This window comes from Empidonax traillii, unplaced genomic scaffold (genome assembly GCF_003031625.1).
Source record: "Empidonax traillii isolate 1590-97213 ecotype Southwest subspecies unplaced genomic scaffold, ASM303162v1 scaffold97:size1219025, whole genome shotgun sequence".
Classification (NCBI taxonomy): Eukaryota; Metazoa; Chordata; class Aves; order Passeriformes; family Tyrannidae; genus Empidonax; species Empidonax traillii.
The window spans coordinates 724,103-746,976 of record NW_020955290.1 but is presented as its reverse complement, the minus strand read 5'-3'; the positions used below and the strand labels follow the sequence as shown (position 1 = coordinate 746,976).

General features: G+C 41.9%; 1 protein-coding gene across 2 annotated transcripts; it reads left to right on the top strand.

The window, feature by feature from the left end:
- Positions 1-1,097: 1,097 nt before the first annotated feature.
- Positions 1,098-15,714, top strand: HACD4 (3-hydroxyacyl-CoA dehydratase 4). Of its 2 annotated transcripts, none has more exons than XM_027881864.1 (7): positions 1,098-1,134; positions 5,178-5,281; positions 6,175-6,272; positions 11,217-11,329; positions 13,693-13,799; positions 14,527-14,658; positions 15,351-15,714. In XM_027881864.1, the coding sequence occupies exons 2-7, from the start codon at positions 5,185-5,187 to the stop codon at positions 15,431-15,433; spliced, it is 630 nt and encodes a 209-aa protein (XP_027737665.1). In that variant the 5' UTR covers positions 1,098-1,134; positions 5,178-5,184; the 3' UTR covers positions 15,434-15,714. The 2 variants fall into 2 exon arrangements, with proteins under 2 accessions (XP_027737665.1, XP_027737664.1); XM_027881863.1 differs by having other exon boundaries at positions 6,145-6,272.
- Positions 15,715-22,874: the final 7,160 nt, after the last annotated feature.

The window sequence follows — 22,874 nt, the reverse complement described above, 5'->3', positions numbered from 1 at the left end:
TTACACTGATGTATTATTTCCTCCTGAGAAAGAAATAAGTTCTTTAGCAAAAAAAATATGATAATTCTTGAGCAGTGCAAGTAAGATGCCACACAGACAGGAAAGCCAGTCATGACTGCATAACCCTTGTGCTAAGGTCCCAGGTGGGAGACATATCCATGGAAAACACTTTGCCCCACCGTGCTTGCCAGGAAATCATTCACTTGCCAGGGAGACATTTCTTACCTCCCCAGAACACAACAGGACAGCAGAGATGGTCCTGCCAGGAGCTCAGTGCCACTTTCAATAGGGATGAGACCTGGTAAGCCACTTTTTATCACTCTACCTACACGTAACTGCTCATTTTGTCCTCAGTGACTGCTTCAGTTATAGCATCAAATTTCAAATATCACTGTAGGATGGGATGGGATTTCAACACCAGTGCTGTGGGGAAACTTCTTTATTGGCAGAAGGGAGTTTATAAAAACATTAAGGCATTCTTCTTCATCTGATTTATGATGAGATATCCCAGACACTTAAGGGCAGAAGTAAACTAGGATGAACACATATTTTTCCTGCCAGTGGTGCCCATATTTCACAGGGACATGGAAAACCATTTCTAGATAAGAAGTATAAGATAAAGTATCTAGATAAGAAGTATAAGATAAAGATTTTTTCTCTATATGAAATAATTTAAAGTTCTCCTTTTATGTTGTGTAGTCTTCCTTGTCATTCGATAGTGTTGTTAGCATCGTTGTTGTGATGATGCTAAACATAAAAGAAAATTTTTTAATTATGCATTTATTCTCTCCAGTAATCCTTCAAAATGTTTTTCTGGGTTAAGGGATAAGGTTAGTGGGATTTACAGACTAGCTTACTCGTACAACAGCAACAAACAATTTAGGTTAGGTTAGGTCGGGCTAGGCTGGGCTGGGTGAGGAACAGAGCAAATGTAATGGAGACATTTGGGTTTAGAAGCTTCTTTCTCAGGAAGTGCAGTTTTGTTCCTGCTTAGTGCTACATACAGTGACGTCGAGTTGTCGGGTGGGGAAAGAGGAAAGAGGAGGGGTGATCTCCTAACGAACAGCTGTTGCAGCTGCAGAGAGGAAAAAGGAGAAAGCTCAGAGCAGCAGAAGTATTCGACCCCTGCAACAGGTAATATCTCTCGAGAACAGCTGACCTAGACTGCTCAAATGCAAAAAGGAAGGGGGAAAAACAATGGGTGGGATGTGCCTGTGGGAGAAAAGTACATCAGCTTTACTAGTTCTCAGCAGCTCTCTTCTTCCTGAGCTGCAGAACTCTCAGCTTGTCACAAGGGTGGGAGGGGGAAGGAAGAGAAGATCAGACCAGTATGACTTAATACTACTTAAAAGGAAACAGTGTCAGCAGAGGGGCTTTTCTAGCAGATATTTCCTGCTGAAATAAGAAAAGGAACATTGCTCTCTGGTTTCAGCCTAAGGGCTGGTTCCTCGTGTGCAGTCAGGGCATGTGGGAAGATGGCCAAGTGCAATGGCCCTGACAGCAGGGAAGTGCTCAGTGCATGCAGGCTCAAGTGGGGCCCTGGGACCAAGGGACCCTGCTTGGGATGCCCCCTGAGAGGGACCCGAGTGTGGCCTTCATCCTGGCACTCTGCAAGGTACATGTAGCTGGGGCAAAGGGATGGCCTGAGCTGGGTGCCTCTGCTGTGCTGTCACCTTAGCTCACAGGAAAACATGGTCCTGACCACCCTTCAGACACTGAGGGCACCTACCTCCATGCTTGCTTTGGATCATAGTTGTCACTAAGACACACCGGAGACCTTCGTGATAAAAATAATAAAATGCAACAGTTACACTTTTGTGACATTTCTGCCTGAAGAAATACATCAGGCTTTGCAAGCAAAAATGGTAAAATCTCTGCTGGTGATTAGAAGGAAAGGGAGGCTATTTGGGAACCATGCTGCTGCGTGCTAGTTCTGATATTTATTACACTTCATCTAGTATTGTAGGTTTTGAGCTCAGAGAGAAAGCAGATAAAGTTTTCCACTAAGCAAAGTTGATACTAAGTATGGTAACGGCATTCTTAGCATTTCAACGCATTTGGCATAAAATCAGTCACAGTAAGGAGAAACTGACAACTAAAACAGCAAGATAGCAAGTCTGGCCTTCTGTGTCTGTCTCCGGCAAGACCCATGTTTGTTTGTTTCTCCTGTCATCAATGCAGGCAGAGTACTGAAATGTGTAGTGATCCCCTAATGCCTTCAAAAGAAAGCAACTTGAAAGTCTTAAAACACCTCACACTACAAGGGAGAAATGCAGCAGCAAACCAGGCACTAGTGAGGCAAAGTGAGATCTGGAAGATTAGCCAGCAAGACTGAACAGCTACCTTGTGGATTGCTAGTCAGGGCTTTGTCTACAGGGGTGCTCTAGAAGCAGGTTCTGTGAGGTAAATGTGGAATGATGTGAACCAAGGGGAGCAGGGAATCTAACTAAAGCCCATTTCTTCTGCTAGTGACTTTACCAATTTAGCAGATGGCTGAATTTTGTGTTGTGATACAAAACTACTGGGACAGTGAAATAAGTTATCCTCAGCCTTCTTCAGCCTTTGGATGAGAAACACCTTAGAGAGCAGTTACATTTCAGCTTCTTCTTATTACACTGAAATCACCTTTTATTCTCTGCAGATTACTTCACCTCTGTGAAAGGCTTATGTTTGGTCTCATGTACCTTTTGTGCAGTGATTAACAAAGTAGGATGAAACTGCATATTCAGATGAGACTATTCCTTTACACAGTGGAGAATATCACCAAGTGAGGGAGCTGTGCTGCTGGCAGCACTGGGGCCAGGATCTGTCCACCAGGTAACACCAGCACGCTGCCTGGCAGCACATCTCTACATGGCACTGGGAATATGGAGCCCTCCACAAAAGCCAGCAGTGTGTACGCATTTCAGCAGTCGCCAGGACATTTTAAAGATGATGGGTTCTAAATGCAACAGCTGCCACATTGCAAAAACACTAATGTGAGGCTGCACTTAAAAATGTCCTCTTGGTTGTTCCCTGTTTAGTCAAGATCAAGTAGTTTAAAGATTATGAAAACAACAGTTTTCTAGCCAGCCAATGAAGGAAGAGTCTGGAAAATATGACCAAATCACTAAAAGACAACTTCTGAGGATGACAGACAGATGTAGCAAACCAAAATTCAGAAGAGAGAAACCATATGCTGAGCTTGCATCCAGGGCAAAGCCCATATGGCAGTATCAGTGGTGGAGCTGCTGACTGGAAAGCCTCAAGGTTTTTATGACTGTTCCTGTAACTTCCATACCCATTCTATCCATCCAGTAATAAGATTGTTCCTTAAATCAGAACAATGTTCCTAATTTTCTGTCATTTTGTAATGTACAGTTTCCCATCCTTTTTTCTTACCACAAGATAGAAAAAAGTGTCATTCAGTAATTAAAGACATGGGATTTGAGGCCAGTATAGATAGACCTCACTGAACTTTAATACAATTCAGTTGTATCATACTTTTCCCAAAAGAAGGGTATATGGAATGCATTCCTTAGTTATATGTCTTATTTTCGTAATATCCAAGGGCACTGATGTCTCTTGGGAAAGATATTTTTCCCCACAAATCTTGTTGTGCTTGTAGAAGTGATGATATGAATAGCAGCCATCCTGCATAACTAGAAGACAGAAAGACAGGCATTTTTTAAGATCTCCCTGGGACTTATTTAGAATAAAAATTTAGAAGATCAGTTTATATAGATCAATTTGAATAAGTCTGTATTGTTATTTATGGTCTTGGTCCAGTGCTGGGAATGAAGTATAGGCTTTTACCAAAACACAGAAGTTTACTATGTTTGTTATTATACAGATATAAATGACATAAAGTGTGATGGCAGAGACTGAATGAACGCACAGGATCAAGGGGTAACTTAAAGAGAGTACTACTTATTGGGGTAGGAAATCAATAGGCCAAACACAGGAGACACAGGAGATAGATTCTAATGCAAAATTAACAAATAAATTTCCCAAGAAGGTAGACAGTCTTTTTTATAGCTGGAGGACAGCAAGCATCTCTCTTCAGAATAGGCCAGAAGAAAATACATTTACGGGTAATTAAGGATCTCCAGAGCATTTGAAGTTTTGCAAAAAGTCAGATTATCCATGAAAATTAGGTTAGAATAGCTACAAAAGTGCTTCTGCTCCAACAGAAGATTGATTTTATGAAATGCAGCTTGAATCCAGCAGTCGGTGGAGTATCTTTGTTAAGTTACTTTTTCCTCTGGCACAAACTTCACTTTACGGCCATAGCTCACCCTAATGATTGGTGGAAACTCAGAAAAGTTTTCTGGGCATATCCCAGGTATAGCCTCAAAGAGAGCCTTTGATCCGTTAGGCAGAGTTTTGTTTTGCGACCACTCAGAGACAGTTTTCACTGATCTTTTTACGTTTCACAGAATCATAGAATGGTTTGGGTTGGAAGCGACATTAAAAATTGTCTAGTTCCAGCCCCCCTACCATGAGCAGGGACACCTTCTGCTAGACCAGGATGCTTAGGGCCCCATCCAACCTGCTCTTGAATACTTCCAGGGATGGGGCATCCACAACTTCTCTGGGCAACCTGTTCCAGTGCCTCACCACTCTCACAGTAAAGAAGTTTTCCATAATATTTAAATCTAAACATACTCTATTTCAATTTGAAACCATTCCCCCTTGTCCTGTCTCTACATACGCTTGTAAATAGTCTCTTTCCACCTTTATTGTAGGCTCCCTTCAAATACTAGAAGCCGTCTCTTCTCCAGGCTGAACATTCCCAATTCTATTAATGTTTCCTCATATGAGAGGTACTTCAGCCCTCTAATCATCTTGGTGACCCTCCTCTGGACTCCGACACGTTGATGTCCTTCCTGAGCTGGATGCAGCACTCCTGGTGGGGTCTCACAGACCAGAGCAGAGGGGCAGAATCACCTCTCTCGACCTGCTGGCCATGCTGCTTTTGATGAAGCCCAGGATACAACTGGTTTTCTGGACTGCAAGTGAACATTGCTGGATCATGTCCAGCTTCTTACCCAGCAGCACCCTCAAGTCCTTCTCAGCAGGGCTCTTCTCAGTTTCAGCTCTTTTTCTTTGATTTACTAACACGTCCAAAGAGGGTGCAATTTCTTACAATGTTGTTGTAAGTCACATGGTTTGCTTTACTATTTTCACTTCCACAGCTTTACCATGAACATGTACCTGTTTGTGTATGACTTAATGCAATTCTGTGGACATTCATGGATATTTACAAATATGATCATCAGGTTCATGACATTTGGAGAAGGTAAGATTCTTTCTCTATTTTCATTAAGCATTTTAAGAGGCAGTGACAGACAGAGAAATATCAAACTAGAGATTAAGTTAAGATTCTGAATATGTGACTATAATTCAATTAGGAAAATACTCGGTTAAAAAGGCTGAAAAAATTAGTGGTACCTATGTTCTGTCCCTGTCACATAAGGAATGAAACTCATTTTGCTAATGGGCTTTAATATTCAGCAGCATGCTAGTAACATTTGACTTAGATATAGACCTAAATGTGACTAGGTCTAGTCATTATGGCAAATATTAATCTTACTGAAGTTACCAGGAGGGAAGATGATAGTGGTTATTGCACATGACTCTCTATCTCCAAAAACATTACAACGTATTCCTCTTTCTATTGCCTGGGGTTAAGACACAAAAATAGAAAACTAGTGATGATTTATGGTGGTGGACACTTGTAGGCATATAAAATGCCTCCTCTCTGGTCTACTTGTTTTAGGCAGTGCCATGGGTACAGATACAGGCAGGAACTCAACATCTCCTCATGTTTAGACATTCCTCGTGGATTTGCTCAACATTTCCTCTTATTTAGAAATTTCCCAAAGTAGTATCTCTAAAACAACACATTCAGTGTATGCCCATGATTAAATATAGGGCATTTAATTATTTTCTCAGCTCCTTGCCTTTGCATCAGAGCCACACATGGAGTGGACTGCCTCCTTCACTCCCTGAAGCTTGGCTTCTGCTACCCAAAAGTTTGGTAATGTGTGAACTTTATTTCTCTAAATCTCCAGTGGTGATAGGGCAAGAACTAACCCAGCAGTTGCTCCAGAACATTACTGTATAACCATCCTCTAATTTTCATCTTTGCTTTGTCTGTAGATTCGTTGGCTGACACATTTTACTCCATAGGACTTGTAATGCGTGTTTGCCAATTGTTATCTATACTGGAGATCCTACACATCCTCACTGGCATTGACAAAAGCCGTCTGCTCCCCAGGTTTTTGCAGGTAAGTTCATTTCTCAAAACTGTCTTCATGACCTACATGTCAGCCATGGCTCCCCCTGGGGACAAGCGCAGGCTGAACTACCCTGAATGTTCATCTGCACCCTTCCTCAGGGAGCCTGGTCTGCTGAGATAGTTTGGTAACTGCAGGAATTGAGTCCTCAGAACTGGGTTGCTTGGGAAGGAGCTGTCCTCTCAATTTTTTTCTTTTTGAGCAAAACTGAATAGTAAGTGCCACATGCCTTGGCCCACAACAGCAGAGACTCAGAAGATGTCCAGATAAGTGGCTACCTGCAGAAGTGGGTCAGCTCTCATTTCTGGGGCATAAGTGGCTGAGGCTACTATCTCCCCAGCCAACCTGTTTATAGCCAGAAGCATTTCAGAACCCAAGTTTCAATATCTAATTATTTTCCATGCCTTTTTTCACCAACAAATGAATAATTATTTTATAGACAAGAACATGACAAGATTTTGTGGGGTAGCAAAAGGATGGCAGTGAGAAAACCACCAGCACATCAAGCCTCCTGAAACATGGTTTGCAGATCATGGAAGGAAAAGAATTGATTAAGACAGAGAAATTTAGGAGCTGAAGAATTAATGCTGGGAGGAGAAAGAAAGGAGAATTGTCATGTTCTTGCAGCAGAAGTCTCTGCCCTCACAGACCCAGACAAATGGTGCCAACATCCAGAGGTTCTGATGCTGTTCAGGGTTCACAGGGCATATAACAGAATCATCAAATTTGAATGAGATCTTCAAATCATTGCATCCAACTGTCAACCCAGCACCACCATAATCACCCCTAAACCGTATCTCCAAGTGCCACATGAGGCACCTCTTGAACGCTTCCAGAGAAGGTGACTATACCACCTTCCTGGGCAATTTATTCCAATGCCTAACCACTCTTTCAGTGAGAAAAATTTTCTAACATGTAATATGAACCTCCCCTCACACAACTAAAGGCCCTTTCCTCTTGTGCTTTTGCTTGAGACATGGAAGAAGGGAATGACCTCCACCTCTATACAACCTTCTTTCAGGCAGTTGTCATGGGATAGTAGCATTTAAGAAAAACACTTTGAGATACATGTTATATATAGTGGAAAAGCAAACTCAGAGCTATTTTCTGGAAAAACTCATCCAGAATTTCCTCACTGAGGGAACAATCTCAGGCCACCAGGCACCTGAGAAGGGTTAGGTAGGCCAAGGCCAAGTCACACCATGAAAGAAACATGAATCTGATGTGATGGATGTGCCGGGGGAAGGCAAGACAGGTCATGGTCAAAAAGCTGGTGCAAAAGGGATGTCTCTTATTTGCAGCTTGAGCTGGGGAGAAGGGCAGGACAACATGCCCTTGTCGCCAAAACAGAAGATAATAAAATGTGACAGTCTGGCCAGGGACTGGTACCTTAGTAAGGAGAGAGGAAAGATTAAAAAAAAAAAAAAAAAAAAAAAGACTGGTGGTTTTCTGAACAAAACACCAGTTCTTCATCCTGTGCAAACAGGATTTGATTTACCAAACCACAAACACTGTAATACAGTGATAAAACCATTCATTTTTAGCTTTAAATATTTAGTAGCAGTTTTCTGACCTTGGTTTTGTTTTGTTTTTAACATTCACTGAATTGAAGAGCCATCTAAGAGTTTCAGCTACCAAGTACGATACTGCAGTCATAGTAATTAAAAAATGGAAGTGAATGTGCTGCCTGCTCCTGCCCAAACCTCAGCTAGCCAAATTTTCTCTGTTTCACTTACTTGATTCAAAAACACAGGCTGCCTTGTGGAAATTTATGCCCTTCTACAGAACTTGCTGTATTCTGTGAGAAATCAGTGCTGGGAGAGGAAGGAAATTCCGATTTGATTTTAAAGAAGGAAAGAAAAGTGAAACCATTGTAATTATGCCTTGTGACATGTTAGCACATATTTTCTTTTTATGAATACGAAAACATGAGACCTGGAGATTTGCTGGTTTGTTTTTTTCCTAAGCAACAGAGCAGCAAAAGATAATTCCATATTTTCATTCATTCAAGGATGGATGATCCATACAGGAAATGATCCATTGCTGAGCAGTAGCATGTGCTTTTTATCTATGTGTGTATATGTGTGTATATGCACACGTGTGTATATTTATATATGTACATGACTCCATGTATATATGTATACAGATATGGTGTGTATAGGGGCACAGTATCAACAGACATTTACTGGAATCTCCTCTTCTTCAAATAGCTTGTCACTTGCAGAAAAGGTCCCCACTCTCTGACTAACCCCTGCTTCTACCTTTGATTTGTGCAGGCTACCTAAAGGTATGAGCTGTGAAAGAACATGTCATGAAAGGGAATAAAGGCAAGCAGGCAGGCAACCCCCTGATTTATGCAGAAAAAGAGGTAGGATGCCACTGTCTGTCCTCAAGGGGACATTACAATTGCTCTGAGCAGCCAGGTCTGTGGCCTGCCTGCAGACGCTCTGGAGTAAGGCCACAGGTCATTTCCTGGTTCAGTGTCTGGTGGTTGCTTTGTGCATCCCATGCTTTGCCAGATGAGGCTGCAGTCTAACGGGAACAGAAGATCTACAGGGGGCCAGCTTTGTGTCATGTTCAGCTTCCTGCTCTTGCAGGTGCTTAACATAGTTTACAGTCTGATTACCAATTTCCATCATATGCAAATAGTAGAGATGAGTGCCTCCATCACTCCCCTTCCCAAGCATGAATCCTCTGATGGAGGAAATACGCCTCTCGTGTTTCTGCTTGTGCCTTAATGAGAGAAGAAAATCCACAGTCTCTTCCACTCCCAGATCATGAGGCTGAACTGTGGGTCTCTATAGCCACACTGTCTCACTGGCCAGTGCACATTCTTTTGAAACTGGGGATGGTGGCTTCCTGCTGCATGTCTTTTTTCTCACTGAAATGGGATCAGATTCTGATCACTTGACCCATGCTGTTTTCCAACACATTTCCACCAAGCTGGTTCTTGAAAAGCAAGTGACCATTTGGAAAATCTTCCAGCTCTAACATCTAAAAACATGTCCATTCTTTTCATTATCATGAAATAGCCTTGGTCTTTAGGACAATTTCCTGTGGCAACTCCCTGAAATAGCTCTTTATTAACAACACTGCAGAACTCTCTCTCCACATCTCAGTCTGATTTTAGGGTCAGTAACAAAATGCCCATATCACCAATGCTGCACTCTTTACCACCCTTCATCTAACAATTTTATCTCATGTCTATTTTATCTGTTCTCTCCTGCACACAAGTCCATTCAGTGCTCACACTGCTTTCACCTTCGTTTTATTTTCCCTCTTGTGATGGTTGTCCTGCCAACATTTCTCCTACCTCTGTTCTATCTGGTTTCAGATCCCAAATCAATACTTCCAGTTCCCCCATGTTTTGTCAAGTTCCTTGGCATCACTGTACAAACACAGGACCTCTCACTTTCTGTTTCTTGACCCATATACACAGAAGTCTGTCAACATCTGACCTTTTTGGAAATCAATTCCTCAGTTACAGACCTACGGGACCAGCAACAGAAGATGACAGTTAGGATAGGGTGAGAGGCAGCTAAACCATTTTTAGCTGTTGTGGGCCCTCAGAGCTTTCCAAGATGAGGAACCAGATCCCTAGGGGATAGACATGCTTTCTTTCTGTATGAAAAATTGCTCTCACGTAATTTTGCTGAATAGTGAAGGCTGCTTTATCCAACAGATGCGATTTGCAAAAAAGTTTGTCCCAAAATGATCCATGCAGGAACCCATAAACATTTTGTAGCAAAATTACCACACAAATTGGCTTATAGGGAAATTTCTTATTTCATTTAAGGAAGGAGTAAGTACAAAAGAGGAAACCAGTGAAGAAATACTGTGATTATAAAAACAACCTTGGTAATCCATTTTCATTTTGTAACTTTTCACTGGCTTGACACCTCAACCTGTGAAATCATTAAACCTAAGGTACCTTATGGAAGACATGGCAGTGGGTAAAAAAAAAACTAAAACAATGAAGCTACACCGATTAATATTTTCATGCATGTTTTCTCCTTCAATACTTTCAAATGAAGTGTAAATCAGAGTGCATTGGTAATGTTCTGGGAGAGCCTGACAAGCAAATTCTTGGCAGTACTAATATATTTACTTAGCAGGGCAGGGCATGGATACTGTTAGGGAACTTTTCCAGGAAAGCTGCAAAAAGACAAACTTGTTTTTGATTCTGTGAGCTTCAGTACCACAGAAGTATTTATTTTAAGCTGGGGACACTGCCCATTTAATCCACTTTTATCTCTTCATTTGTAAAGGCATACCTTGTGGGTCAGATAAAGTTCAACCACTAGAAAAATGTTAGGGCATAAATACTATGGCAATCACTCACATAAGTGACAAGCTTAAACCCTCCTCCCCCGGTCAGGAATAAGGTGGAAAGAAAGACAGGAATTCTGCTTTTCCTCCCTCTTTCTGCAAATCTTACGTGACAGAGATGCCTTGAGATACAAATCTGTAAGTTATGGAAAACAGAGCTGGGAGTGCGAGATTAGTACTTTCTGGCATACTAACCCTCCAAGAAGGGCCCTCTGTAACCCACTGCCTCCCACACAGCCTATAAGCAAGGGAGCTCATCCTTGCTGGCCCTCCAGGCACCACTGTGCAGTGGGAGTAGTCCTTGCTTCCACGACCTCATCCGGTTCAGCCACAGGTTTCCTAGGCTACAAACCCAAGTCATGCTGGTTGGCAAGCAAACCTCCACACTTACCACAGCAGATCTGTGATGCTGCAGCCAGCAGTGCCCAGTTGCCTGTGAAGGCTAATGGGATCTTGAACAAAAGGAGATCAAGAAACAAAACATCTACTGCTGAATTTGCATAAATGAAACTGGATCCACCTGTGGCCTACTATTTTGCCACAAAGGCACAGAAATAACAGCTACAGAAGGTGCTACCTGAATTCAAACCTCTCTTTTCTTTTCAGATCACTGAGAGAATAATTGTTTTATTTGTCGTCATCAACAGTCAGGAAGAAGTTCAAGGGAAATATGTCGTGTGTGTTTTATTTTTCCTTTGGAATTTATTAGATGTGATCAGGTAAGAAGTCAGCATCAAAAAACAGGTTATTCTTGCAAGCAGAACCCCACCTTTACTGTGCAGCAGGCTCATTTAATTGTTTCAAAATTGGCAAAGCATATTATCCACTTTAAGCAAAGCTTGAACCTTATAAATTACTTACTGGTTTTTATAAAAATCCACATGGTGAAGAGGCAGAGTGACTTAAAAATATAAGACAGAGTAATGCAGTAACATAATGCATTATCATTTGTAGTTCAAAGGCTTCGCCTTTTTCAACAAAAATTTAAAAGGAAATCAAAACTACCTTCCAAGGAACAACAATTTCCGAAACTGATTTATGATCCTGTTGCTTTATTTCTTTTTTTGTTTTTATCCACTTTGATCCAAGATTGATAGCACAGTGAGGCACCAGCAGAACTTCTTGCTAAAATGAAAAGACTAATATAGGTTAATTGCACGTGTGCTTTCCAAAAAGCCAAGAGGTCCTGCAGCAGAGATGAGCATTTTGGTGTAGTAGGGCACAAATCACAGCACAAGGACAACAAACATACTTCTCAAATGTAACATAAGCCTCTATGCACCTCAGTTTGCAGACTTACAGCAGGTAAAACATACAGAATTAAGAAGAATTTAAGAAGACATAGCCCTCACAGCAACCTATGGATGGCAGCAAAATCTTTTTTTCTTTCTGCTAAAATAGCTTTCTGCTACTACAAACATATTTCTTAGGGGACTGACTGAAAAATATGGATTTAGGCAGCAAAGGAAATGCATGTTGTAAAAGAAATCTAAAAAAGGAAAGCATCAGAATTAGTAGAGATTTTAAGTCAGCTTCAGATTATCTGTACTACATGTGTTAATAGACTACTATGTATATTATTTATTTTGATTATTGCTCCATCCCAATTATTTTTGAAACTTGTAAGGCTAAAAAAGTAGAACTTAATCTGAAATGAAAGGGTTCTGTGCAGCTGGAGAGATGCCAAAGATATAAACAGCATTGTCTGTAAAGTCTTGTCAGTGCACAGTAGTTCTATCAAAGCATCATTGATTTTCTACCATTGCTAAAGAACACGCTACAGCATCACAGCAGTAACGGCAGTTGCTTAGTAAGCAAAATACTGTAGTCTATAGCAGCAAATGACCAATTCAAATAACATATTACAACTCATACAGGTTTAGAATTATTGCCTGATTTCTTTTACAGCATCAGTGTCACGTCCTAATATCTCAAAGAAACATCCACGTCTAAAAGTGCAAAGGGATCTATCCCAACCAACTACTCTTGAAATATTACAAGTTCTTCCACATAGTCCTTCAGGGACATAAATATCCCTGAAGGGCTATTTATTGTGCATTATTACTAATGGTGGCCATGAGCAAATTCTGCAAGGTTTTCTATACCTGATCTTTCCTGCTTATACCATGGAGTATACAGCCCATGGAGCTGTATAGAGAGGGAATAGCTGTTTCCTTTTCCTGTTTTGTATCAGGTTGAGATTCAGCCTTAAAAGCAACAATAATAAAAAATTGAGACAATCCTGAGGTTTCAGAAGGCAATGAGAGAAAATGGTACAGTTACAGCCTATCACACTCTTGCACAGTCCAGGTGTGATGCGAAGTTAAACAATTAATAAGACAGGAATAGAGAAGGTTTGTTTAATGCTGGTTTCATCTGTCAGAAAATCTTGGGTAACAGGCTTTTGTATCTCTAGTAAGACCACAGAGCAATCAGATCTGTTTCTCAGTGTTTGGAAAGTGCCTGTACCACTTTAAGATCAAACCAGGATTAGCTCACCTCTGGATCTGAAGTCCTAGGCATTCTGGTCTCCCAGTGAGACACAGTAACAGCCACAGTAAGAACATAATGATGAATTACACTGGAGCACAATTTTTTTTTTTACTCCTACTACCTTTCTGAGGTCTAGGAGAGGGGCAGATGTACTACAGAAGGTTAAGTTCCTGCAATTACCATCCTGTTTAGCCTTTTCCAGCTAGCTCAGCAGTCATAAATTACCATTTTCTCAGTCCCAAGTGATAGGCATATTCTACCTGCACCTCCCAGTTGTGATATCCTCATCTGAAATTAACTTTCTAATGGATCAGTGTGAAATCATGATGTTTCTGATAGAGCTTTCCATCAGGAGGACTCTATTGCTGTCTACCTGCTCTGGGGTAGCACCACAGACCCCTTCTTCAAAACAATGAACCATCTGCTTTTAGATAATGGAGCCCAAACAAAACCGTTGCTCACTCTGAAATTTACTGAGATAGGCAGCTCCAACCTCTTCTGCAATTCCTTTGGGTTTTTCAATAGCGTCTCTTTATTCCAAAAGACATCATCATGCCCTCTGAGGTCATCTGCTTTTCTCTTGCTGCAGATACACTTACAACATGTTGGCAAGGATGGGAATATACTACCTACCACTGACATGGCTCAACTTCTCACTCTGCATCCCACTTTATCCTCTTTCAGTTCTGGCTAAAGGTAAGGATGTGGGAAAGGTACCAACAACTTGCTTCCTCAATATTCTTCAATAAAATGTGATCATTTCAACTGCCATTTGTGTTTAAGGCACTTCTTGTGTTGCCAAAGTTGTCATAAATGTTTATGTACCTTCATATTAACCTGTATGTCACCTCTCTGCTCTTTTATCTTCAATAGGGGCTCTCTGATGTTTGGGGTTTGAACCTCTGGTGGGGTTTTTGTTTGGTTGGTTTTGGATTGTTTTTTAACAATATAGGAAAATGTTCATTTTTCTGAGTAAAGCAGAAAAATACTCTTGTAAAAGACAAATGGATTCTCCCACATTATTCGAATGTGCTCATTCCAGACTGAGCACATTAAATAGCAAGTTCCAAAGCTGCCTTCTCTCCCACTGAGGCTGACCTTACTGGTTTAGGCCATACTTAGCAGGTCATCATACTTACTCCAAGAAAAGTGTCCATTGAGAGCACACTGAAAGCACTGTAACTACAGGATTGACACTAAATAGGAAATACTTGCTAATTCTAGTACTAAGAGCAATTAGCAACTCAGACCTACGAAACTGAAGTAAAGGAGAAAATGTTCATATGCATGTGAATATATATGTAGATGAATGTATAGGTATATACAATACAGTTGTTTGTGCTTTAAAAGTAATTAACAGTTACACAAAGATTCTTGATGATCTTCCACCTCCTTTTGACTAAGGATTTACCATGTTTTACAGCATTTGCAATTTATGTATCACTGCCTTATTTTGAATCTTTTGGCACATACTCCATCAAGCTACCATTTCCATTCGCCTTCTCAATCTACTTCCCCTATGTTCTGAAAATGTACCTGCTAGTGCTCTTTGCAGGTAAGTATCTTATCTTTCAGAAAGCTGAGTCCCAAGGCATCTGGGATGTTTATGGCAACAAAGAATCAAGTTAGTATTGTGCCTTTCACAAACTCTAACTGTCTCTGCCACATCTTCTGCAGATCACTGCAGGGAAGTGCATCAATACCTGTTTTGATTTCCAGTGTTGAATTTGTAAGATACATAATGTGTACAAGCCATAAAAAACAAAGCAATAAGAACTTTTTCAGTGGTCCTGGCCTTACAGCTACATAGGGAAGCTTTCCTTTTTTGTTTTGTTGGGTTTTTAAAAAATCAATTTCCATTTGATTATACTCTTGTCCTGTGCAACTATTGCTCACTCTTTGTGCAAGCTGGGATGAGAAGTTATATCTAAATTAGGACTTTTACAGCTTGATTATTCAAGCTAATTATTAGCCCACTCCAAAACCCGCATGTAAATAGGCCCCTTCTCGGCCCCTTCTCCTCATCACCAAAATACTTTTGAAAAATTTGGAGATTACAGACAAGTCTTTGTTCTGTCATTGACTTTAACATGAATTTGAAGGATCTCAACTTTATGATGCAGTGTTCTGTTCCTAAGTGGAAGGAACTGTGCAAGGTTGCCAGATGAAGCTCCTACTGCTCCTATTTATTGAAGACAGTTTGGACTCTACTCTCTTGTTCTTACACCATTTTGTGTTTTGATTCAGGTATGTGCTTTATCATCCAGAACCTCTTCTCCGAGAGAAAGGCACACCTAGGGACAGGCAACATCAAAAATAAAAGAAGCTAAGTTGATATTTTGTTTGGACATACCAAATATACTCCTAGAGGACTGCTGCACATCATAGGTTAAAAAGAAACTGGACAAAGATTTTTCAAGGCCACACTCCTCTTTGCATGTACATCATCTGGCTGTGTAGAATTTTCAGAAAGGCAGGTCTCTTGAATGCACCTCAAAAATGGAGCAATTTTTGAAGACTTTTTAAAGTCTTTTTAGTCTTTTGACTAAAAACTGCTGGATTTTTAAAATTAATATTTTTTTTCTAACATATGTTAGAGAATTCTGAACAAATTGAACAACTCTTATTTTGGTGTTCATTCTTACCTCATTGGCAACAAATACTCTGTAATGACAACTACCATTTAATCTCTAAAATTACTTTATATTAGGCCAACATGTGTGTGCCTCATATATGAAAGTTAAAAAGGCTGGAACTGGAATCTCTCAAGAAGCCAGAACCTTTGCAACCTATGAGACTGACATGCTGATTAGCCCCAGGCACTCATATTCTGGCCCATTCTTCACTTAACAAAAGAAGATTCCAGAAAATGCACCTAACCAGAAGGGCAAGTTATCACACACTCAACTACTATATATTCATGGGGATACTTAAGGGTCAGAAATAAACACTTATGATCATATATCAGCCATGTCTGCCCCTTTGCCCACAATGATTTTCTTCCATGCTGAACAGCAGATAGATGTGTGCAGGAGTGCAATACAGTCAAGCCAAATATATGCTGTTCTTTAAAGGGAACTGAATGACGACCAAAAACCATGTGCAAAATTCTAGGTATTTTACTCAATTGCATTGCTCCTCATACTTCTGCAGGACTACATGTAAGAATGCAACTAGATCATAGGCTCTTCAGAGGCTGGTAATTAAGAATACCAACAGCGATGCAGTGGATTGTACGGGCAAAAATAGCCAAATAACTCATTTTGGCTGGCAGCTTTTCCTATGTTTTATATGTATTGATTATCACCTGCATTTCAATTCAAATAGGTGGGGCAGAAAAGTGAGGCTAATTTTTTGAGCTTGACTGAAAACTGTGGGGAGGGAGGCAAGGTAGTAAGAGAGAATATAATAGGAAAATAAACACTGTCACAATATGAAGAGGTTTTTGCCTGTAAGACTTTTTAAACCATGTAGCCTAAGAAGTTCTATAAGGAAACGGGGAAGCTAAACTAGTTTGTTATGAAAGGTCACCTACTATAATTTTTATATATTTAATATATGTGGCAGACAATATACAGACATACATCTATGGTGGACCAGGTTGTCCCTCTGCAGTCTATGATGAAACATGCTAGACAGGAGATATCCACACTGCATCCTGGAGAGGATCCTATGCTGGAGCAGGTGGTTGTACCCTGAAGGAAGCTGCAGCCCATGAAGTGCCCGCACAAGAGCAAGTTCCTGGTAGAAATTGCGGCCTATTAGGGACTCATGCTGCAGCAGCCTTTTCCTGATGGATTGTACCCCATGCTAGAACAGCGCTTGAAGAGCTGCAGCTTGTGAGAAGGAACCATCAAGGACTGTATCCCATGCTGAACAGGGGAGCAGCATGAAGAGAAACAAGCAGCAGAGATGAAGGTTTGTAAACCAAGTGCAACCTCCATTCCCTACCCACCTTGCACTGCTTGGGGAGGGTGCAGGTAGAAGATTCAGGAATGAAGGAGTAAAGCTGACCCTAGACAGAACAGAGGAGTGGGGAAAAGGTGATTTTAGTTTTGTCTTTCTTACCATCCTACTCTATTTTTAACTGGCAATAAATTGGTCTTCTACAAGTTGAATCTGGTTTTCTGATAGTGAATGGTAAATGATCTCCCTGTCCTGATCCATGAACTTTCTCATCCTATTTTCTCCCTGTCCTCTTAAGGTGTTGGGAGTGAGAATGGACATCTGGCAGCCAGTCGAGGTCAAACCTACTGCACTTAAATGATTGTAGCCTGTTAGAGAGGGATGGGATCCACCTGTCTAAAAAGGGCAAGAGAATCTTTGGCAGCAGGCTGGCCAATTTGGTGAGATGCGCTTCAAACAGAAGGATTTGGGGGTGGGGTCTGAAGTAATTGTAATGCTCATGCCATTATGTTCCCCTGGGGTGTAGACCAATGCCAACCAGTGCAACTTTGGCTGCCTCTCAAGGTGAGAACCACAGGGCTAACCACATCAAGGGTGTTTATGGCTATGGTGAATCCCACTACACCCCTTCTAGGGAACCTGGATGCTCGATTCCCTCTCTGAAGTGCCTGTACACAAACGCATGCAGCATAGGGAATAAACAAGAAGAACTAGAAATCTATGGGTGGTTATAGGGCCATGATCTCATTGCAATTAGAGAGACATGGTGGGATAGCTCACATGACAGGAATGTTGTCATGGATGGCTATGTACTTTTGGGAAAGGACAGGTCAGAGATGGTCAGAGCTCTTTATGTGAGAGAGCAACTAGAAGGTATTGAGCTCTACCCAGGGACAGATGTGAGCTGAGAGCTTATGGTTAAGAATTAAGGGATAGGCTAATATGGGTGACACTATCGTGAGTGTTTACTACAGGCCATCTGATCAGAAGGAGGAAGCTGATGAAGCTTTCTATGGGCAGCTGGAAACAGCCTCATGATCACAGGCCCTGGTTCTCCCGGGGGACTTCAACTGGATATCTGTTGGAGAGACAACATGGCTCGGTACACACAGTCCAGGAAGTTCCTGGAAATTAATGAAGATAACTTTCTGATGCAAGTGGTGGAAGAACCAACAAGGAAAGGTGCTATTGCACCTTGTAATAACAAATCAGGAGGGAAGATGTCATGGTTGGGGGCAGCCTTGGCTGCAGTTACCATGAGATGGTGGAATTCAGGATCATGTGTGGAAGAAGTAAAGCAGAAAATAGGACTAAAACCCTAAACTTCCTGAGAGCTAACTTCAACCTCTTCAAAGACCTGCTCAGAGGAATCCCATGGGTAGGGCTCTAGAAGAGAAGGGTGTACAAGAGAGTTGACCAATATTCAGCATCACTTCCTCCAATCTCCAAATCAGTGTATCCCCATGAGCAGCAATCAGGCAAAGGGGACAGGAGATCTGCATGGATGAACAAGAAAGAAATTCATGGGAGGAGGAAAAAGGCCAGGGAGGGTGAGAGGAACTTTGTCAGATATGCAGGGATGCAATGAGGAAGGCCAAGGCCAAGGGCCACTTGGAATTGAGTTAGAAAAGGGATGCCAAGGACAATATAATGGGTTTCTACAAGTACATCAGCAGCAAAAGCAGATTAGCGAAAATGTGGGGCTCCTGCTGAGTGAGATGGGTAACCTGTTGAGAGAAGACACAGAGCATGTGGAATTACTAAATGCCTTCTTTGCTTCAGTCTTTACTGCAAAGGCCAGTCTTCAGGAATCACACATCTTGGAGGTATGAGAAGAAGGCTGGAGAAATGAAGACTTCCCCTTGGTTGCAGAGGGTTGGGTAGAGATTGGTGAGGCAGATTTAGCACCATAAATCCACAGGCCCTGATGGGGTGCACCCACAGGTGCTGAGGGAGCTGGCAGATGTTGCTGCTAAAGCCCTTTCTTTGAAAAATCATGGAGAACAACAGAGGTGCCTGATGACCGGAGAAAAGCCAGTGTTATTCCCATGTTCAAAGAGGGCAAGGAGGACCCAGGAAACCATGGGCCAGTCAGTCTCACCTCAGTCCCTGGAAAGGTGATGGAACAGATCATCCTGTAATAACAGATCAAGCTTGTAAAAGAAAAGTCATTAGGCAGCACGGATTCACCAAGGGTAAATCCCGCTTGACCAATCTGATAGACTTGTATGATGGCATGGCAGGATGGGTTGACAAGGGGACACCAGTGGATGTTGTCTACCTTGACTGCAGCAAGGCTTTTGACATCATCGTAGGTAAGCTCAGGACACGTGTGTTAGATAAATGGACAGTGAGGTGGATGAAGAACTAGCAGAGCTCAGAGGGTTGTGTTCAGCAAAGCAGAATATGGTTGAAGGCCTGTACTCAGTGGCATTTCCCAGGGATCAATACTGGAGCCAGACTTATTCAGCCTTACTGAACAGGTTGAATAACAGGATGAAGGCATCTGATGCACCCTTCAGCAAGTTTGCTGATGATACAAAGCTGGGGGGAATGGTTGATAAACCTGGAAGCTGCCATTCAATGGGACCTTGATAGGCTGGAGAGCTGGGTAGAGAGAAACCTAATGAGGTTCAGCAAGGCCAAGTGTGCTGTCCTGCACCTGAGGAAGAATAATCCCAAATGCCACTATGGGCTGGAGGCTGAACTACTAGAGAACAGCTCTGCAGAGAAGGACCAGGGAGTCTTGGTGGATGACAAATTGACCACGAGCCAGCAGTGAGTTCTTGTGGCCAGGAGGAACAATGGTATCCTGGGGTGCATCCAGAAGAGTGTGGCCAGCAGGTTGAGGGAGGTGGTCCTGCCCCTCTACTCAGTGGTCCATACTTCAGGAGCATTGTGTTCAATTCTAGACTCCACAGTTCAAGAAAGTCAAGGAGCTACTGGAGAGGGTCCAGTGGAGGGTCCAAGAATGATCAGAGGTCTGGAGCATCTCTCTTATGAGGAGAGACTGCAGGAGCTCAGCCTGTTTCGTCTGGAGAAGACTGAGAGGGCATCTCATCAACCCATACAATTATCTCAAAGGTGGATATTAAAAAGGTGGTGCCAGACTCTTTTCAGTGGTGCTCAATGACAGGACAAGGAGCAATGGCCATAAACTAAAACAGAGTGGTGGAGGGAAAGAACTTCACACTGAGCATGGCAGAGCACTGGAACAGGGTGCCCGAGGAGGTCATGGAGTCTCCCTCTCTGGAGACATTAAAAACCCACCTGGAAATCTGCTTTTGAGGGCTTAGAGATCCACAAGTCAGTGGTCAGTCTTTAAGAACCACCCTTTAGAAGCACAGGAGCAGGCAATCACACTGTGCCAGAAGTCAAGCAAGATGGACAGAAGAGCAGCTTGGCTGAACAGAGCACACTGATAACTAGCTCCCTAAAGCACTAAAGATTTGCTGTCTGTCTTGAAATCTAGGGTACCAATTCTGATGACCTTTTTTCTCATTTACACCAAAAACTTTAAACTCAACCACTTCATGGTCACTGTGGCCAAAAGAGACCTACCATTGCATCTCCCATGAGTCCTTCTCTATTCACAAACAAGTCAGGGGAGGCATCTTTCCTAGCTGGCTCACTGAATACTTCTGAGAAGAAATTATCTCCAGCATAATTCTGCAATTTCTCAGACTTGCTTGTCACAGTGGTCTGGTATTCCCAGTTATGTGTGAGAAGCTGAAATTTTCCATAAGGACAAAGGCTACTGATTCAGAGATTTCTCCTCATTGTCTATAGATTAAATAATCAGTGCTGGCATTGTCACTGACTGAACAACAGCAGACAACCACAATGACATCTGCTTTGTTTTCCATCCCCCTAATTCTCACCCAGAGGCTTTCAACCTTAACTGGAAGGACTGTACAGTCAAACCTGTCCCTCACACACAGTGCAACTCCTTTGCCTCATCTGCCCTGCCTACCCCTCCTTAACAGCCTATAGCCCTGCTTCCCAGCACTCCAGTCATGGGACTCATTCTGCCAAGTCCCACTAATCCCAATGATATCACAGGTCTGGGAGCTGACTGATGCTTCCAGTTCATCCTGTTTATTTCTCACATCACATGCTTTGGTGTACAAGAATTTCAATGTGCTTTTAAACTCTCAGTGCTCCCTGCAGCTGTGTTAGCATTGCCACCCTCAGGCCATGCCATGCTATCCCCTGACTTAAATTTTTTACTACATATGAGTAGAAATTCAGTTAATTCAGATGTTTATATACTGCTCCACTATGCAAACTGAAACATGGTAAGTAAGCATCACCCAGTGGTTCCCTTTAAAAAAGACAAAAATTTCATCTGAATTAAAATGCTACTACACATGCAAACCAAGATGAGAAAAGGTGTAAGTTAGCTTGAAACAATACACTACAGATGGCACTATTAAAATGTGACATATTTGGCTTTGTTAGTTGTTACTTAGAAGTACACACAAATAGAAATGCCATCAAATAAGATACTGACTCAGCAACAACTGCTTTCAGTGAGTCCTTCCGCACATTCACCTTTAATTAGTCTTCTCGGTATACAGTTGCATATGCAGCAGGAAATTACCAATAATTATACACTATTTTGGAAACACAAACAAGTACTGCACTAATCCTCCACTCACCCAATCACTGAAGAAGTGTCCAATCACTGTGGGAAGCTCACTGCCATCCCACAGTAGCCTTGTTGGATGAGAAACAACACCCCCCACCCCAAGAATCACAGAATCAAAGAACTTTCTGAGCTGAAAAGGATCCACAAGAATTACTAAGTCCAGCTCCTGGACCTCCACACGACAACCCCAGGAGTCACACCATGTGCCAAACACTTTGTCCAAATGCTTCTTGAACTCTGTCAGGCTTAGTGCTGTTACCACATCCCAGGGCAGCCTGTTCCAGTGTGCAATCACCCTCTGGGTGAAGAACCTTTTTCTAATATCCAGCCTAAACCTGCTCTGACACAATTTCAGGCCATTTGCTCAGGTCCTGTCACTGGCCAGCACAGAGAAGAGATCAGTGCCTTCCTCTCACGAGGAAGTTGTGACTGCAATGAGGTCTCCCCTAAGCCTTCTCTTCTCCAGGCTGAACAGGCCAAATGACCAAGAAGTCAGAGGAGAATTTCTTTCAGAGGAAATGTTACCAGTTCTGAAAATAAGAGAATTCCTGCAATGAGGTGTGTCTTCTGGATGTAGGGCGGTGACATTTCCTTCAAGCTGCGAAATCAACAATTCTGTCACTAGTACTGTTCCAGAAGACATTAAGGAAAAGTGCCCAAGCAGTTATATTAACTTAATTTTTGTCTACTCCAGCAAGGAGGATTGCTAAATACAAAACCCCTTTTAAGATCTGTCTTAGCAAGACTGCAAAGTAGCAAAGTTCTCTATTGCTTCAGAAAGAGAAAAGTGTTAAATAAGAAAAATAGCAGGAGCTAATCTATTCAAGATGGTAAAGATGAGAAAGAGTTGCTGTATTGTCCCTTTTCCCTAGCGACAGAGAAAAACTCTCTTCATGTGTAAAGAAGGGTAAAGGAGACAAAACCAGTAATAAGTGGAAAGAAAACTGCAGCTGTCTTGGAGCTACAGATTTAACAGTCATCAGGGTCACTGACTTATTTCAGTGATCTTTATAAAGCCACTGCAAAACTGACAGGCACACCACCCCTTTCAGAAACCTTGCTCAACTATATAACTGTAATGTGTTGCCACTACTACACAAGAACATAATGTTACTTCTAAAAAAAAAGGATTATCAGTTAAAAAGTAATGCTCATTTAGAAGTCTGTTACACTAAATACCCTTTAGTAAATAAGCTACATCCAAACAAATTTCA

What these genes read in the sequence shown, in the direction of transcription:
- HACD4 (XM_027881863.1), top strand. Translation starts at nt 5,185, where the DNA reads ATGAACATGTACCTGTTTGTGTATGACTTAATGCAATTCTGTGGACAT. An exon ending in GTTCATGACATTTGGAGAAG is followed by an intron (nt 5,282 to 6,144) that starts GTAAGATTCTTT and finishes CTTTGTCTGTAG; the next exon opens with ATTCGTTGGCTGACACATTT. An exon ending in AATTTATTAGATGTGATCAG is followed by an intron (nt 11,330 to 13,692) that starts GTAAGAAGTCAG and finishes CTCTTGCTGCAG; the next exon opens with ATACACTTACAACATGTTGG.